General features: G+C 41.3%; 1 protein-coding gene across 2 annotated transcripts in view; it reads left to right on the plus strand.

Moving 5' to 3' along the window:
• dym (dymeclin) overlaps positions 1-18,979 on the plus strand; it is a 53,137-nt gene that overhangs the window by 8,332 nt on the left and 25,826 nt on the right. For both annotated transcript variants that reach the window (XM_083984168.1, XM_083984169.1), the window contains 8 exons: positions 2,012-2,137; positions 3,053-3,189; positions 9,371-9,556; positions 9,652-9,830; positions 11,371-11,496; positions 11,592-11,705; positions 11,922-12,016; positions 15,953-16,052. In XM_083984168.1, the coding sequence (XP_083840294.1) occupies positions 2,012-2,137; positions 3,053-3,189; positions 9,371-9,556; positions 9,652-9,830; positions 11,371-11,496; positions 11,592-11,705; positions 11,922-12,016; positions 15,953-16,052 (1,063 nt within the window). The remainder of the gene's footprint in view (positions 1-2,011; positions 2,138-3,052; positions 3,190-9,370; positions 9,557-9,651; positions 9,831-11,370; positions 11,497-11,591; positions 11,706-11,921; positions 12,017-15,952; positions 16,053-18,979) is intronic.

The following is an 18,979-nucleotide window of genomic DNA, read 5'->3' on the forward strand; positions in this document are numbered from 1 at the left end:
AGTGAGTGGGAGAAACAGGGACGATGCAGTTTTTCCTGCAAAAATGTATCAGCCTTAACTCTCATGGGACGGTGTGCACGCTAACACAGCCTGAGTGAATACTGCAGTGTGTTTACTTATCAATGGGAGAATTATCAGCTGCCTGCCACTCAGTCTGACACGGAGACAAAGACTCAGTATGTACGTCTCTGTAGAGAAATCCTCCTCTGCAGTGTCAAGACAAGTTCACAGAAAACATGACTGACAATCGCTTTTCCTTGACGCAGCATCTTCCACTTTTCCTCCCTTTTTCCCCCTCGTCTTTATTGTGTCATTCTCCACGTCCTCCTTCTCTCCCTGTCTGCCGGGCTCTTCCACTTTCTCTTCGCTTCCTCTCTGCTTCTCCTCTGTGTTGTCTCCGGACATCAAACCCTGGCTCTTGTGTAAATGCATTCAGCATTCCAACATTATTCATTGTTCCAAGCTTCAAGACTCTCCCTGTTTTTCTTCCCTCCACCACTTTGTGGCTGTCGGCCCATTTCCTCTGTACGTGCTCCTGGTTTGGATGGGAATCTTACCATTCTTTTGGTATAGATTACCTAAATCCCTAACAGGCCTCTGCACCTTTTGCGATTACATTTGTCAAGAAACATAGATGTCAGGAGATTTTATATATTTTTTCCCAGGCATGTTGATCCTCAAATAACAGTTGGTTCATGTTTTTCCACACGTACACGTACTGTGTTCCCATTGATTTAAAAATATATCATTCTGTTATGAAAGGATAAATGAAATACCGTAGATTCAGGCCTAAGTTTTTTATCAAGACTTTGTTACCGTTTTTTCATTTTTCACTTTTTATTCCATCCTTTTTATAAGATTTTTCCAGCCTTTACCGTATAAGATAAAATTAAAGATTTGGTTTAAAGACATTTGTTGTAGACATGTTTAGCAATATCTCTGTCACTGGTAATATTATTAGACCAAATGGAAAGTTATCAAATGAAAAATTCATCAACAATTAAATTCTCCTGCTGCTTCTTCTCATATGAACTCGTTCTGGTCTTCTCAAGTTTCTGTTATAGTCAAATGAATTTGACTGCTTTTGGATCAACCTGGGTTTTGGGGAATAGTGAATTTTATCTGATTTATCTGGCCAGATTAGTAATCCACAAATCAGCGTATCAAGCAACGTCGAGACTTTTCATTTATACCATTGATTTTGTATTAGTTTCCTTCTGTATTATGAGCCGTCATCTTTTAGTAGGTGACATAATTGTTGGCATGTGTTCAGTTGCTGTGTGTGTACGTGTTTATGTGTCAGGAAGCAGGTAACGGTTAAAGTTCCCCCTCCCCCGTTCAAAAATATGTTTTTCCCATCGTTAATTCACTCAGACGTTTGACCTTCACTGTTTGTGCTGACCTTTATATTATTATATAGTGATATGTACAGGTACACATGAGCATGAATTTGTGACATCATAACTTGTTTGAAAACTCATTGTAGTCCAGTATATATCATGTACATTGTATAAATATAATGTTTAAACTTGCCTCTTTCAGGCCACAAACACTGAAAATGGACTGTTCAGTCAAGTGGGAGACATCTTGCTTGCAGCTGTTCAAACGTTTTCAATGGAAATATTTGCATAATTATATATTCTGTACTTTCTCATGGAAGGAAAAGGAGCAGACGCGATTTGAACAACTTTTAATGAGATTTTTCTGAACAAAAAGAAAGAAAAAATCTTCAATATTTTCATAAGCAGACGTCTTTTTTTTTTTTTTTTTAAACTGGTCTGAACGGGGATCTTTAAATTAAACAAACCTGTGTCACGGGAACAATTTCTGCTTAGTACTCACGGTATTTCAGTATCCGTTCTTATAATTTGATGTCAGTGCACACAGCATTAAAATGAGACACAGCTGTAATAACATGTAAAGCTACATATAAAGTGCATTTGTTGAAATATTGATATAGGAGATGATTCATTCATTCATTAACTCTACATGCATCTATTTGTCCCCGTAGTGACATCACTTACAGCATCCTGTTTGAAGCCGTGACTACGCTGCTGGTATTTTTCTCCTATCAGCTCTTCCACAAAGACATCCTCCGAGATGGAATAATCTACCAGCACATTATGAAGGGGAGATGGTGAGAAAATACACTCGTCCATATTCCACTGAGGGCCACTGTTGAAATACTGTAATGCACCAAACTGAAGCAAATATTGAATCTAATGTATCTAACCAGCATTAACCCATGTGTGAAGCTAGAAATGTCAGAAAATGACACAGACCCCAAATCTTTTTAGATGCTTTCCACTGTCTGACTCAGCCTACTGTTCCTCTCTTCATACCCTGATACCTCTCTGTGCTTCCAGACAATCTCATCATGTTCCAAACAATGTCTTCATGTGTCATTCAGTTGATACTTAAAAAGGAGAAAAAGACTCAAGTCTAGCCAACCAAGATATTTGTCTCCACTGCGACCTTGCAGTCTGTGTTTCTGGCCCCGTCTGTTTTTTAAATGATGATAATAATAACTTAAAACTCCCGAATGCAAAAGTTAAAAAAGTGGTGATAAGATAACTTTCTGAATGCTAATAATAGGAAAAGCAAAGTGGAGCTAAACTTCTGATGCTGACCTGTACTTTGAGTCAGTCTGAACCCAATTTACCTTCAATGTTATCTTGAATATGAATAAATGGAGATCGCTGAATGCATTTTGAAATCTACGAGTGCAGTTTAAAGAGGTGGGCAGACGATGGAAGTAATTTTCTTTTAGGGCTCTCACATCATAAGAGGCAAAGGAGAGCACTTTGGATTAATTGCCACTGAGCTGAAGACGGACTTACAAGTAGCTGATGTTGGCAAAACAGTTCAGAAGTCTATCTAGAATGATTTTGCCATTTGTGTATGTGCATCCAAACACGGTGATGTTTGGTGTTACTCACAACCAATTACAGCTTAAGAGTGGATCTTCTTGATAACAGTGTGGTGAAACTTCATTGGAGTTAGTGTTGTTCACCTCTCTCTATCTCCCTCCCTGTGCCTTTCTGTTCTCCAGTTTGTGTTTGACCAGTCGACTGGTGAAGACCCTGCTCTATAACTTCATCAGACAGGAGAAGTGTCCACCTCCAACCCACATCTTTGAGCCGAAAGCTGAGGGTGGCATCCTCTACGGCCTGGCGTCAGGGGTGGCAAGTACGTGTACACAAAACCTCACAAAAATGAAAACGGTGAAACAAAATTAAAATCCAGTTTGTTTGGGGTTGGTTTTTTTTTTTTTATCTTTGGTCATAATCTTAAATTCCATGTGCTTGCATTAACAAATGTATGTTTCGGGCTATTTTCAAATCCTTAGAAATGTGTTATTTGAATGATTGAGTCTGTTCATCTGTCAGTTGCATCAATTTCCCTTTGCACGTGTCAGTGTCACTGTACTTTTTATGATCCACTATTAGATGCTTTTACCATATATCTTTTATCAGATAAAGGATTATTGTCTGAACCATGGAACCAAGCTGAGCAAACATTAGTCAGCTCGGCTCACTGCCCATCTGGGATGATTTTTAATTACTAGAAGGGAATATGCTGGTGTTTGGACCAATTTTTAAACAGTTGGTCCGTTTGTTTAGGATAGGAGGAGTCCTGACTGGAAAAAGCTGATTGCAATGATGACAATTGTGCTGGAGACAACCCCACCCCCCCTCTTCACCCACCCACCCCCATGATTGCATGCTACTTCACAACATTACCAAACTCCATCTTTTGCTGTTGGTTTGATTAAGAGACCCCTAGTGGCAGAAAATTACATATTGCGCTTTTACGCTTCTGAGGAACACTCTCATAAAGGATAGGATTGAGATCAAATTACACAAACAAGAGCCAGACTACAAGAGAAAATGGAGAGTGTCGGTTACTTTCCCTTTTCCTTGGAACCAGAGATTGGGAAATAAACTGAAAAATGAAAGTGTGAGCCATGCTGACAGCCAATGGTAGTGAGGATGAAAGTGATGAGTCAAAAAAGAGCACAGTGCATTAGACTGGCACTGTGCTCTGTGCGTGTGTGTGTGTGTTGAGTGCATGTTTGTTTGAGTGTGAGAATAGGGCTGGGTTTCCCCTGCAGATAAATGGTCTTTGTCAGTTGTTGGTGGCAGATTCCTATCAGTGAGCCATCAGCATTCAACCCAGCCTGTCTGTCTGTGGTCAGTGATCGGCCCGATGAGTTATGGTGCCCTGTCCTGTTCCGTAATCCCCTAGAGCCTGTCTGTCTGCAGCCGCCTCCCTTATACACACACACGCAGACCAACAAAGACACAAGCTCTCTTATACTCGGAGCTCAGAAACAACACTTGTTTTCTTTCTCTGTCTCGTGCACTCATTTGTGCACAGTCATTTGGGATTGACAGAGTACACAAACAAGTACATTTCACGGGTATGCATGGGTGTTGTCCTGAAGTAACAATAAATATCAGATGAATTTCTTGAGCTTCACAGCGTGAGCAAATATTAAGGTTGTTGCATGGAAATTCCAGCAGTTTTTCCTCATAAAGGTCATTTTCCCCGTCATGGTTAGCACTGCTCAGCCTGTAGAAACAACCGTAAAATGTCCTTGGTGGCGAAAGAGGCTTTGTCAAGTCTGAAAAAATAATCCTCCTGATTTCATCAGGGTTATCTCGGCAGAGAGCCTGGCAGAAAAGCCAGTGTTAGTAACTGGGCATTTAGCCGCCTGTGAAAGTCTAACAAAAAGGACGCAGCATTTTTTTGAGCTTGAGGCATAAGAAGGAATAAAGGTCAGAATATCTCAACCAAATTCAGCTTTAATTTTGAGCCGTCTGTCTCCTGTGAGTCTCCCAACCAAATCACTGGAATGCCACTTTAGACGAGCATATTTTATCTCATTTACAACAAATCACTTACAAATTATTATTAGGCTTGTATTGGTTTCCATCCATTTCTGTTCAGCGCAAAAATGAGCTCTCTGTTTTTAAATTACTTCCAGGCCGTGCAGAAAATTAATGAAAGGAAATGTTCCCCAGAGCCGCAGGATAAATGCAAAATAAAATATAAAGACTTGTTAGATATGGACGCAGAACGTACAAACTCACTCTATGAAGTCTTTAAATCCTCACACAGTGCTCCAGATAGACAGGACAATACTTCACATTCACAGTCCTTCATTTTTGTTGAGAAATAGCTGGTCCTCATGTTCGTAGCACTTAAAATTACTCATGTCTTCACATTCACAGACGGGCTGGATTTTCCCCGGAACCAAACACTGGTTGTTGGCAAAGCAGAGCAGTGCCTGATTTCTGTCACCATTTTAATGTCTAGGGAGATAGGATGTCTCTTCCTGTCTTGTTTTTACACACTTGGCTATCTGAGTCCGAGGGAGCATCTGCAGGAGGATTAGCACCTAGGAAATATTTGGACCTCCTCTTCTCTCCTCTCCTCTCTCCTCTCTCCTCTCTCCTCTCCTCTACATTGGAGAGCGTTTTAACTTGGGTGTTAGTGGTGGAGGATTTGTTTTAGGGATGGCTTTTTATTATGATTATAGTGAAATCACTCTTAAGTCCGAGGAATGTTCTCATAGGTTGTATATGTTTATGTTAGAAGAGTTTGGATTCGGTTTGGATAAAAGCTCTTAGAGCATATATTTTGATTTGTGTGAGATTATCAGAAGAGCGTGTTTATTTATTGTCTGTACAGCATGTTTCCCCATGTGCATTTTTGGATAATCATCACGAGTTTGGTGTACTTGTGTATGTGTGTGTGTGTGTGTGTGTGTATGTGTGTGTGTGTTTGCGTGCTTGGCTAAGGCATTGGCCTGAAGCCCTGATGTCATATTTCATTCTGTTATGCAAGTAAATAAGTAAGTAGCACATTCTGTCTGTCTCTGCTCACTAGGCGTTCACATCTCTGTCTGAACCGAAGCGTATATTCTCAGCCGGGATCATTTTCCCACCTTAGCTCTGTCCTCTATTGTGTCCACACAGGCCACCGAGGTCCATCACACGTTGACGTGAACGTTGCAGGTGGCACAGCTGAAACGGAGAAGTTAGATGTAACCCTAAACCTAGTCTCTTTTTTGGAAGGAGTGTTGTTTATAATCCTGGTATGTCGGTCCGCCGCTTTGGTCTGGTCTTAAGTATCTGGATCTTGTACAGACATTCACGGTCTCCAGAGGATGAATCTGAATCATGCATCCGGGCCCAGTGAAAATAACCCTTTGCTTATCATTGGATGTCTCGCTGCACTCCTCAAATATTGAAGGACACCACCTGAATTCAGACAAATTCGGAGGAAAGTTAAGAAATAACATTCCCCCAGTGAGCAGTGTACTAAACAGCAACGTCATTAAGTGCATCACTGGAGCTTTTGTGTGTGTGTGTGTGTGTGTTTTGATAATACCCATGATGTGAAGGGGTCGGGGTCTGGTGAAGTACGTGTCAAGGGGCAGATGTGGATTTAGAAGAGCCAGATTTTCAGCCTGTGTAATGTTTTGGTTTCAATATAGAAACTGACTCAGTGCCAGCAGTAATGTCTGTGATGGTGGTGGTCATTATATAAGAGCAATGTAATTTGGACAACACACACCCTTCTCTCCAAAAGCTGAGGCTTATGGTCAAAGCTCATGTTCTGTTGCAGAAACTTTAAATTTGGACTTTTTCTGTACCTGTTTAATCTTGTTGTTTTTTTTTACACAAACATCTGTTTTTGTGTGTGTGTGTTGTAAGATCTGTGGAGAAGAAACGTTCGGCTTCACAGGCTGTTGTTGTGGAGAGACCGACACGTACTCGAGTAAAGTAAAGACTCTGTGGCTGCTGCAGTTGTGCTGCTCGTCTCACAGTAGGATGCCTTCGCTGCCCCCGAGTCCCGAAACCCAGATTCTGATTTCAGCGTGCCAGCCACTGTGTCCGTGTGTGACCTTCTCTTTTCCTCACTTTCCCCTTCCCTTTCCTCCTCTTCATGTCCTCCTCCTCCTCTTTTTCCACTCGGCGGCTGGCCAGGGCCGGAGCAGCCTAAGCAGTGTAGCATTATTGGGTTTATGTGGTGGGCAGGCAGACAGGCAGAGGGAACTGAGCCAGACGGATAACAAACAGCACCCACTAAGGTAAAACAGAGCTCTGTGAATGTGTGTGTGCGTGTGTGTGAGAGAGAGAGAGAGAGAGAGTCAGTGTGTGTGTGTGTGTGTATGCGAGAGTGCAGGAAATGTGGCTGCCAGACCGGGCTCTCTGACACTGTTGGGCTAGTCACTGTGGTGCCAGTGATGAGATGTACAGGGCTCCGTCACAACTTGGCCCTCTCTCTCTCTCTAGATCTTGTTTTCTCACACACTCCACTCTCTGTCCAGTTGGAGGACAGAGGAGTATCATGTTTGGAGCAAGAGAGACAGACTGACCAGGGCACATGATGTCACTTCTCTCTTGGGGTTTTCTTTTTTTTTTCTTCTTCTTCTTCTTCATCTTGTTGTGAAGGCACTTTGTTGATGTCCTCTCACTCAAATATAAACAACTTCCTTCTCCTCTTTACTGGAACTGTGTACACATTTATACACTGAGTAAGCGTTGGAGTAACTTTTTATACCAGTCAACAGTGAATTTAGAGGGAAACCAGCATATAAATCATGGATGTTGCTAAGATTTTAAACAGTCACAAGTTGATTAAAAGAGGCTCTAGGGCAAAGGAAGGGAGGAGGAAAAAGTACATGAAAAGCCTTTATTTTGTCATACATAATGGTTTTAAAACTTTAACCACTCTTAATCTCACAGGATCTTCATCAGTCACAGACTGTTCCTTTGTTCTGTCTCCTTCCTTTCCCAGCGCTACAAGGAGAAGACGATGGGATGTGACCTCCCATTTTCTCCTTGAGCTAATTTTTCTTATATAGTGGGAAGTCTTTGTACGTGAAGCATGTCACCCCTCTAATGTTTTAAACTAATGCGTCCTTGTTCACTTGACTTAAATCTTTCCTGGTTCAGTAACCACATAAACACATGATGTTAGTGCATTGTAGTTGGGTGGATCAGGATGACTTTTATGGCATTACTCTTACAGCGCACAAACGCAGCCAGAGAAGTGTTGTGTGTGTGTGTGTGTGTGTGTGTGTGTGTGTGTGTGTGTGTGTGTGTGTGTGTGTGTGTGCTCGCCCCAGCCTTTGCCACTAGATGGCAACAAATCTACTTGGCTCCCTCTCAAATTCAGTGGCTCGCTCGATGAGGACCTACAACACACTCACACTGCCTCTCGCTGCAGCTTGGGCCCATGTATTCTGTGTGGCCAGACGTGGAGGAGCCAGAGGCTGTCATCTGTGTACCTTGGTGTTCGTGCTTCTCATACCTCTCATGACGCCTGAAAAGCATGAGCACTTCAGGTACTCTGCAAGAATATTTAGCTCCCTGTTCCCCTCTCCCCCTCTGTCTGTCTGTCTGTCTGTCTCTCTCTCTCCCTCCCCCCTCTCTCTCTCCGCCTGTCTCTCTCTCCTCCCAACAAGAAAAACGAAGTCCGCTCCGGCTGGCCAGTAGTTCCAGTTTCTCTTTGTTCTCTGGCGCCGTCTATGTTGTTTCAAATTTCAGGTGCTGCAAACCATCATGCACGGCTCCATTGTGCATTTCGGCCTTGATTACATCAGTCTGACTGCACATTGTGTTTTGCATTAATTTCCCTATGAAACGTAAATCAGTTTTAAGATTGAGGCGCGGCGAGATATGAGAATACTTTTGGTGCTTTCTATAAAAAGGTTGACATACATAACCCTGCCTGCCCCTCACCGCTGAATTTAGTACACTTCTGCTATTACCCACTACTGGATTTTCCAACGATTTACCCTTTGTTGTACTGAAATGGAGAGCTGCAGGTGAAATCTCAAACCATTCTTGAAACTCTCTTTGCTAAAGTGTAACCAAGGGAACACCAGGAAAGGTGTGTTAGAGGAGATAGATGGCAAGAATCCTCTAGATAAAGAGATAAATAAAAAAAACCTCAATAAAATTTAATCAAAAATGAGCAAATTCAGACAAATACCATGAACCTGCCACTCGATACAAATAATAGACAAATATAAAAATGCATGAATAAGTAATGGGGCCTTAATGTGAAGAGTTAGCATTTTCTCCCTGTGTCTGTGTGGGCTCCCTCAGGCTTCTCCAGCTTCCTCCCACAGTCCACAGACGTGCACATTAGGTTAATTGATGGCTCTAAAGTGCTCATAGGTGTGAATGTGAAAGCGACTGGTTGTTAGTCTCCATATGTCAACCCTGTGATAGACAGGCGTCTTGTCAAGGGTGTAACCTGTCCTTGCCCATCGTCGGCTGGGATTGGCTCCAGTCAGTGTATATTTTTAACCGTGTGGGGTTAACCTGTCTGTCTCTCCGATCTCCAGGTGGGCTGTGGAGTGTCTTCACGTTGGGTGGAGCTGGCAGCAAAGCAGGGATAGACCAGGAACACAACCCATTACCTCTGTCTAATCAGAGCCTTCTGTTACTGCTGGTCCTCGCCAATCTGACAGATGGACCCGACTGGCCCAACCCCTACCGCCAAGCTATCACTTGTTTCAAAAACACACAAGGTAAATACGTTTTTTTTTTAATTTTTTTTTTAATATATACTGTTAATAAAGAAATGTTATAACAATCCTAGTAATATTTATATCTGCCCTTGCAGACACATCGTCGCTGCCCGTGGAGCAACCTCACACTTTCCAGATCAATTTCAACAGCCTATACACAGCGCTGTGTGAGCAGCAGCGCTCTGACCAGGCCACACTACTACTGTACACGCTGCTTCACCAGAACACCAACATGAGGACATATATGCTCTCCAGAACTGACATGGACAATCTGGTGGGTAGGGTTGGGACAAAGTCACTTTGATGTTGTTAATTTACATAGAGCAGTGCACAGATGCATGCACACTCGGTATTCCTAACCATATCTGACTTTTTTGGAAACATTTTTTCTTTTTTCGCAATGTGCACTCTAACAACTCTATTAGGAGCGAGTTTTAAGTGTGATTGGACAATCCTCAATAAAGCACATTATGCAGTTCTTCCTTACACACATGGATATGCCCATGAAATCGTTTCATCCAGAGCCAATGCTATGGCTCAGTAAATAGCGAGGATGTATGCAGTGGCAGCTGGTGCTATTCTGTCCATGTGGGACTGTGCCAGTTATTCCTTACAGCCCAATGAATGTACTGAGGTATTTAGTGAATGAAAATCAATCTGCTGCTCAGCATGTCAGATGGTATCACATACAGTATGAAATTGGTAGACAGTCACAAATGAGGTTCCTTCACACTGTGCAACCAAAAATAATGTGGTATTATTGGATAGGAAGAGGAAGTGGGAGTTAAAATAGAGTATACAGCGGGGTCCAAAAGTATGAGACCACTTTCCCATTCACTGGTATCTGTTTAGCCTTTTGTGACGGGTTTAAAAAGAGATTTGAGGTTACAGCGTCTCAACTAATTGCAACAGAAAACCACACATTCATGATAATAGCCAAACATGCGCAGGCATTGACCTTAATTTGCAATCACATTCTGAAACTGTAGCTCTATTAAATTCCTTTACTTTTGATATCAGCATGACCTTTCTGTGTTATTCAGTATTTATGGCTGCTATGATAAAATACCATCATTAGTACATCTAGCTTGAGCCTATTATACATATGTGTGCGTGTCTGCGGTGCTACTAATGAGTCTAGCCACTTTCTCAGCCGAACAATAAAGCAATGCTGAACGTCAGTGTAATGAGCTAACACTCTGGCTGTGTCTGCTCGGTGCTCACTATGCAAGCTACTAACTGCTTTCACTAGCACAGTGTGAGTCCGAGATTCTTTTTGTTCCCTGTTGTCATTTTTTCCCGTCTTTGCTGCTCATTTTTATTCCCATCTGCACTTTAAAAAGCCACCCATGATTGAAACCATTAGCAAGAAAAAAAGTTCATAATGTGAACTTTGCCTTCTTTCTTTTGTCTCTTTTTCTCAGTGCTGTTTTTGACTGTGTCTGCTATATCATATGTAACAGATATAACAGATTTTTTTAGCTTCAACGGCATCAGGTGCAAAAAAGACTGATGTTTACATTTCCGGCCACTGTTGTTTGTGCTGTTCATCCACCCATGATGTTTGATTGTGTCCTTGCTCACATGTTGCCAGAACATCTACATTTCCTGCCTCTCTCGTAGTCATAAGCACCAAAATTAGACATAAGATAGAAAAGGTTTATTAGTAGTTATAAAAACATGAAACTAAGAGATTAAAAATGTAACTGTCTCTTTACTCCTACAAACAACCACATGGTCGACACGGGTTCAGTAAATGTTTTGTTTTTCTGAGACATATGCTCAACCGTTCTTCCTCTTCTTCTCCCTCTCAGGTTTTGCCCATCCTGGAGATCCTTTACCATGTAGAGGAAAGAAATTCTCATCACGTCTACATGGCCCTTATTATTCTCCTTATTCTCACAGAGGACGATGCCTTCAATCGTTCCATCCATGAGGTGGTAGGTAGACGCAGATAAACACACACACACACAGTAATAATTGTGCATTTTCCCTCATTCCTGTCTGTATCTCATTTCTGTGCCTCTTGTTGCAGGTATTGAAGAACGTCTCATGGTACACAGAGAGGTCATTGACGGAGATCTCACTGGGCAGTTTGCTCATCTTGGTGGTCATCCGCACCATCCAGTTTAACATGACGCGAACACGGGTAAGATGAACGTGTTTTCACACACAACGCTCACACCTCTGAAAACATTATGTGCTATCAGAAATCCATCAGCTGCAGGCGCATTTCCCAGTACAAAACATATTATCTCAAGGAGAAACATTCACCAGCAGCATTTGTGATGATGGAACTGTAAAAGACTGAGATAAACACAAAGTAGTTTAACAGTGACACCATTGTTGTGTGCATCCTCCCCAGGACAAATACCTCCACACCAACTGTCTGGCTGCGCTTGCCAACATGTCAGCCCAGTTCCGGTGTCTGCACCAGTACGCTGCCCAGCGCATTATCAGGTAAGAATAGAACATGAGAAGGATGATGTAGTGTATGAACTAGTAGCCCCCCCCCCCCCCCCCCCATCTTTTTAAAACAGGCTGTTCTTGCTTTTGTCTTATTTTCATAAAAATCATTATTGTTGAGAATATTAAAAACAGCTTAAGTCGTCACATACTGTGGCTTTTTGCCTTTTGGAGATTTGAAATGTGTCATCTTTAGTGGTTTTATTTCACATCCGGATCTCAATATCAATACATGATATAATAAATTGAGAAACTGTTTAACTGACATGACAAACATGTACAAAAATCCAATATTACCATAAAACTGTCCTGGTCATTGATTTGCAACAGTTCCTGCAATGATTTTTACACACCCATAGAGGAATAGCCACCACCACCTTATGAATGGCACTGCAAAACCTCTGACAGCAGAGAAATTGACTTCGGAGTATATATATATATACCATCTACCAACTCTGCTAACTGTGCTGAATATGCTTCTTTTCTGGCTGACATTTTAAATAAAAGAAAACAAGTGTGCTTTCCAGAGAGAGAACCTGGATTCACAACCTCAAAAATCTATATCGGTTAAAGCAGAAAAAGGTACCACAGCATCAAAGCAGTCAGAGTTTCATGTTTCAGCCAGAGGCTCTTCCTCAGAGCACGAATGTGAACAAAGTCTGCCCAAACCACAGGAAATGATGTGATGACGATCTGACAGTTCTGTAGTTTCATGCACTGGAATCAACAGTATCGGTGCTCTGTATCACATTTATCTGGTGTGTACTCCGGCGTAATCACTGCTCGGTGTAAGCGCCAGGCCTCGGAACAATTATCTGCATCAGATTTTAATAAAAGCATTTGTATTACACAGACAATGGAGCCAATGAGGGAGACAGAAATCGCCTGAACACAAGAAATGGAAAATCTTAATTCACACACCAACACGCTCATTCATTTCAATGATTCATGTTGAATCGGCAGAAAATATTTATCACTATAGTAACGTGACAGTGGCTGCAGCAGAAGAAATGACTAAGAAATGAAATATTGAGAGAGTGGTGTGCCTGTGTAGCAAGAAAACATTATGTAACGTGAGAGAATTGAGGGAAACAGTTTGGCCTGCAGGGAGACGGAAGACTTGAGAGGACAAGGTCCAAACCACACACACACGTGCGCACACGCACACACATATCAAGTCATTCATGCCTGTTTGTTAACTCCAGGCACACGGAAAAAAAATGTTTCCTTCCCCCGAAGACGTGCACACATTCAGGCACAGTCAGGGATCCTCTTATCTCCCCGCCTGTGTCCCTCTCCATATCTGCGACTCCCTGGTGTTTTGAGTCAGAGAGGAACACTGTCTGTGAACATGCACATGTCCATCCTGCAGTGATGTCGAGCGACTGACTCCATGTCTGATGATAATGATAATGATGATGACTATGATGGCCGGGGCTGGGCTAAACTGGTTGGCTGGCCGCTAGATAAAGGGAAACTTCCTGCCAGGAATTTCCACATCTCGGCAAAACAACGGGTGAACTCTGCTCCTCAATTCAATCTGTGAGAATCGCGGCGGCTGCTATTATTTACAGGGCGCAGTGGGTGGATTCGCCCCAACTACTGCCCGCCATCTTCCTCTTTTATTTTCTATTCATCCTTTCTCTCTATCTACATTACCTTTTCGGCTGCATTGTTCCTCCCTCTCTTGGCTCTGCGTCCATATCCGGTCTCTCTGCTCATGCTCACGTGTCCCTTCACCCACTGATTACTCTGCCTGCAAACTCAGACACACTTGAATTCACTGAAGAGTGATGACTTTTATTTACAATATCAAATTCATCTACCAATGACTTTCCCAATTAAATGTGTGGTTTGTTTACAAGTTCCCATGGTGATGGCCCAAAACTCAGACATATGTGTACTATCATAGATTACCCTGTTCACATTCGGGAAGTTTCAACGTGGGAATTTTTGCTTTAACAACAGTTTAAGACACTTTTTTTTAATTAATTCAGCTCTAATTCCCAGTTAATTCACTGTTCTGAGAAGATTGCATTGAAATATTGCAGTGAAAAACACACAAAATGTTGTCATTGATGTCTCTGGTTGAGGTCCAGTTGAGATAAACATGGAAATGAGGTTTTCTTATGATGATTTGAAGTAACATTTTCTCAATTGATAATGTAATCTCTTCATGTGGTCTGAAATATATACCAATAAAGGTGATTGATGTAGTTATTTTACTTTCAAAATTTTTCCTGTCAAATTCTGTTGAATACTTGAGCCGCATTTTAATGGAAACATACTTTTGAACAGAGATCACTCAAGCAGGCCTTAAAATGAATGGGCAGAATTAACAAATGTCAGAACACAGATTTTGAATAACGAACTCATAGCCAAAAATTGCATTTCCAGAATTATTTTTGGGACCAGTAGAGACCGAGCACCTTTAACATCTTGTGTGAGTGCATTGGGTTAGACCATGTCTGTCATTATCTCTGCCTTATAACTGATTTTGGGATTAAGCCAGCAGTGTGGAAATCTTTCTGTGTTCCTGTTTCCTGTCAGTGTCCGTCACTGCCTCGGCATAAATGAGGGACGTGATAGAGCGACTAGTCAAAGTGTGTTATTGTGGGCACGGGTCCCAGGTGGAGCTTCCATGGTGGTCTTTTCATTTGAATTAGAGGAAACTTACGAGATAGTCCGACAGGCCCTGTTAAGTAGATGTGCCTAATGGCTCCTTTTGACATCAGGTCCGTAGATAACAAGTAGACCTCCACGTTGCTGCTCAGATACCTCCACTCAGCTATCATTTGACCAATTAGCCCGGATAACGAATGCTGAGAGATTTTGTGTGTGTGTGTGTTTCCCAGTGCTGACAGATGGACAGGTGTTGCCATAAGGGAGAGATCTGTTTATGCTGAGGGTCCTTAGCCCTTCAGCTGTCATTGGATTTAATTTATTCTGCAATTTTGTTTTTGTAACTTGATTAACACACAAATTAAAGATTGAACCCCCAAGGGGGGACTGGAGAGGGTATTAAAAAGTTGTAATTAAAACAGAAGGTCATTAATGATTTTAATAACACTTGATGGTCAAAAAAAGGAAAACACATGTTGCCACTTTTTAGATAGTCTGTATATTTGAACATATTTCTTTTTTTAAATGGCTCCTTCTTGCAAATAATAGATTTTTCATCGTGCAGGTGCTGTTCAAAGCAAATCTTTAGAGACATGTTTTTCTTGCATTTCTGTTCTTTCTGGGTGATTCAGCTGACTGTGATGTTAACACTGTGCCATTAACGTGTGTGTGCACTGACCCTTCCTATTGCCACTGCCTACGGTCACCCAAGCAGACTGTGTGACTGTTGATGTTTGTCTGTGTCCTGCAATCACATGCAATCATGCAATCCCATCTAGACAACTGCATACACGCAAACACACAGAACAGAGGTAGAGCAAGTCAGTTGACTGATGGGTCAAATGGCAGGCTCTCATCTACGTTGGGAGCAAACACACACTCGTATGTACAAATAGTGGAAATTCTCAAAGCAGAGACCTGTTCGTACAAATAAGAGCCAGGCTAAATATTAATGGTGAATTTAGCATATTTTTAGTATTTTTACACGTCATTTCTAAAACAGTCTCCTGCAAGTTTCATGATTATTTTATTATTCCGAGATTCATTATTATTCATTATTTTAAAGGGCTCATTTAGAAAGCAAAACAGGCCGGCCTCTAATAATAATCAGTCTTAAATAGAGGCTTCACTCTTCAGTTAGTAAAGGCCACTGTTTGAGTATTTACAGCCCATGAATTGCTGGTCAACATGTGCAGTATGACGACAGTATATTTTGGTTTTGGGTTATTTGATTTTCATAGAAGTGTATCATTTGTCTGTCATTGCTGCTCTGACTCCTTTCCCTCTCTGTGTGTCTCTCTCCTACAGTTTATTTGCTTTGCTTTCCAAAAAGCACAACAAGGTTTTGGAGCAGGCAACACAAAGTCTGCGAGGCAGACAGGGAGACAACACAGCCTTGCCCGACTATGTGAGTAACACACACACACAGACACACACACACTCACACACACACACTCTGTCTGTCTGCATTCAGTTTATTAGTGGTTGGCAAATGATGTCTGCTTGGGTAAGTAGCAGTAGTTGACAAAGGCGTTTGTAACAGTGTGGCGTCAGGTTACATAAATTTGAACATGAAGTTGCATCAATTTTCACTTTTATACAGTCAGGTTTAGTAATGATAAGTTAGTAAGATGTTTCAATAATCAAAATATTTCTTTCCATTACTGCTAAATCATGGTAGTCCAGATAATCCTAACCTTAAACAAGGCGTCCTGACATGTGAAGTTGAAGGTCATATCAACAAAATGCTCTTAATCTTTCATTGAGTAGACCACTCAAATAATTGATCATCTACATTATAATTTTCAATTCACTATCTAGTTTATTTATAGACTTGTTTGATATTGCAAGCATACAGCGAGAGACAACTCCGCATTTTGCTGCTGGGAGCAGTTATGTCGACCAGTCCAGGATTCATATGAGGATGTGGTGTATAATTTGATGCTGGAGGGCACCAATTTTATGGCCTATTGCTGCGGGCCCATTGTCAAGTGGCAGTCTACAGCTCTGTCTCTCCACCGATCCTTTGTCTTTTCCTCATTACTTTCCCAGTCAGTATCCTGAACATTTAATTTGCATTGAAATAGTTTCCACTTGTGGACTAATATTTGATGAAACTGTTGAACTGTTCATATAACTGAATATTAAAATCAGTCTTTCAGATTGGGTACCAAAGAAATATTGAACTCTCTCCGAAACATCTTTTGTAATCTGAAATTGAAATCTTAACAGCAGCACAGCAATAACTTACTGATGGAGCCAAACCCAATAAATTAATGATGATATTGCTCCAATTCAATCAGCTATATGTGGTTCTTTGTAACAGCCACACCTGACCGGCGAGTTCACTCTGTTTACTATTGACTATGTATAATTGTTTCTATTTGTGTTGAGGCACCTCTGCCCTCAGGTTTGTCTGTCTACGTCTCAGTCTGGCTGTCTCATTAGATTTGCGTGGTCCTAGATAGCTGTTTGTGTGTAAACATATTTGTGTGTGCATGTGTGCGTGTGTCTGGGGGTTGGAGATGTATTAGGAGGTCCCCACAGATGCCCCTAGGTGTTGGGGATACGAGAGTGTATTTGAGTGCTCCTTCAACCATGCAGCGTCTGTCTGATGAGACCCTACTAACAGACATCTATGCACATACATAACCACACACACTCATAAAAACATATATAATGCAATTATCCTGCTTTTATTTTGGCTCTTTCAACCTTCAGGGCTTATTTTTATGCTCTGTTATATTTACACACACACATATATGACTGAAAATGGAAAATAAAAACATAGATTACTTTGCCAAGATTAGATCTTCTCTGTTAAAGGTATCAGTTCCACCAGCTGTTCCCACAAGAGAGTGAATTTAATTGTAGCGACAAACATAATCAGACGAATACATCATGAGGGGTCAAAGTGTTAGGTTGCCTAAACACCAGTCTGGTGTAGCTTTTTGTAAGAGACTGAGTGTGTTGCTCAAGGGCACAGGGTTTCAACAGATTTCCAGTATATGAGTATTTTTCTCAGAAGAGCGTCTGGGTCATAGACTTTTAAGACAGAGCTGTGGTCAACATCTTTGATATGACAGTTATCCTTGAGCTTAGACTATACTAGGTTAACGTGACATTGGTTCCCATGTCTACAAAGGTTCCCCTGTATCGACAGCTAGAAAAAAATCTGGATTAATTGTGTCTCGGACTGAAGTTGAGCTTCAAGCACTCTCACACAGAAGTGCATGATCAGCTTTTCCCACTGGTCTGGTGGTAAAACGTCTTGTTCTTAAGTCTTGTTGTTGAGCGTCTGATAAGGCCTGGAAAGGGATCGTCCCGCCGGGTCCTGTTTGCCATGACATTCACTTCAGGACGAACTGTACTATTTATAGTGATGACAAATTTGTTATTTGTTTACCAAGTACCTACAAAGCCATAATGACATTTCCATCAGCCTCATTAAGTGTACTGTGGGCTGAGCCGATTGTCGCTAAATGTTAATACGGTATGCTAACATCCTAAACTATGATGGCTGTAGACTCTGAGACCCGCGGTGTTCAGTGGGACTGACAACAGTAACTGTTTTCAACATCAGTCAGTCTGCTGGTAATTTCCCAAAATGTCAAAAAATAGTGAAAACAATTTCCACAGTTTACAAGAGCCTAATGTGACACCTCGGAGTAGATGTGACACCTCCAAATTGATTTGTTCAACACAGCACAACACCAAACAAACCATGAATATGAAGTGTATCATCACCCAATAAAAATAAAAGCACAAAAGCCTGTTGTTAAAAGCCAGTAGTCGAGTATTTGCGGTTCTTGTTTTTTTGAAAAATGAACTAAACTATTGTTCAATTACAAAAAAATAGTTGCCCATTATTTTTCTGTTGGTCGTTTCTGCTCCACTGATCAGACGTTTCATAAAGGGTTTGACGGAAACAACAGAACTGAGTTAGCGTGCCGCAGTGACTTTTATATAAGACTGTCAGGTTTTGTCATAGATAGTAATGTTGAATGTGTGCGGCACTTAAATTGGCTTTGCACATAGCCTAAAAATTTAAAGCAAATATCTGGCTCATTTGTTCATATCAGTGGAGTAAGATTGTAGATGAAAAATAAACAGCTATAGTTCAATATTTAATGCAGCAGCAAATGAGAAAAGGAAGTTTACTCAGTACAGAAGTTAATAGTTTCAAACGTTATCTACAAGCTGAACATAAGCTGACTAGCCATTTATTTCCACCTTCCATCACCATCAGTATTAATCCTAAACTGAAATTTACATAAAACCTCATGCATAGCATTTCTTATCTGTCCAGTTATAATGACCTCACATACCGGTGAA

This window comes from Trachurus trachurus (genome assembly GCF_905171665.1).
Source record: "Trachurus trachurus genome assembly, chromosome: 12".
NCBI classification, from domain to species: Eukaryota; Metazoa; Chordata; class Actinopteri; order Carangiformes; family Carangidae; genus Trachurus; species Trachurus trachurus.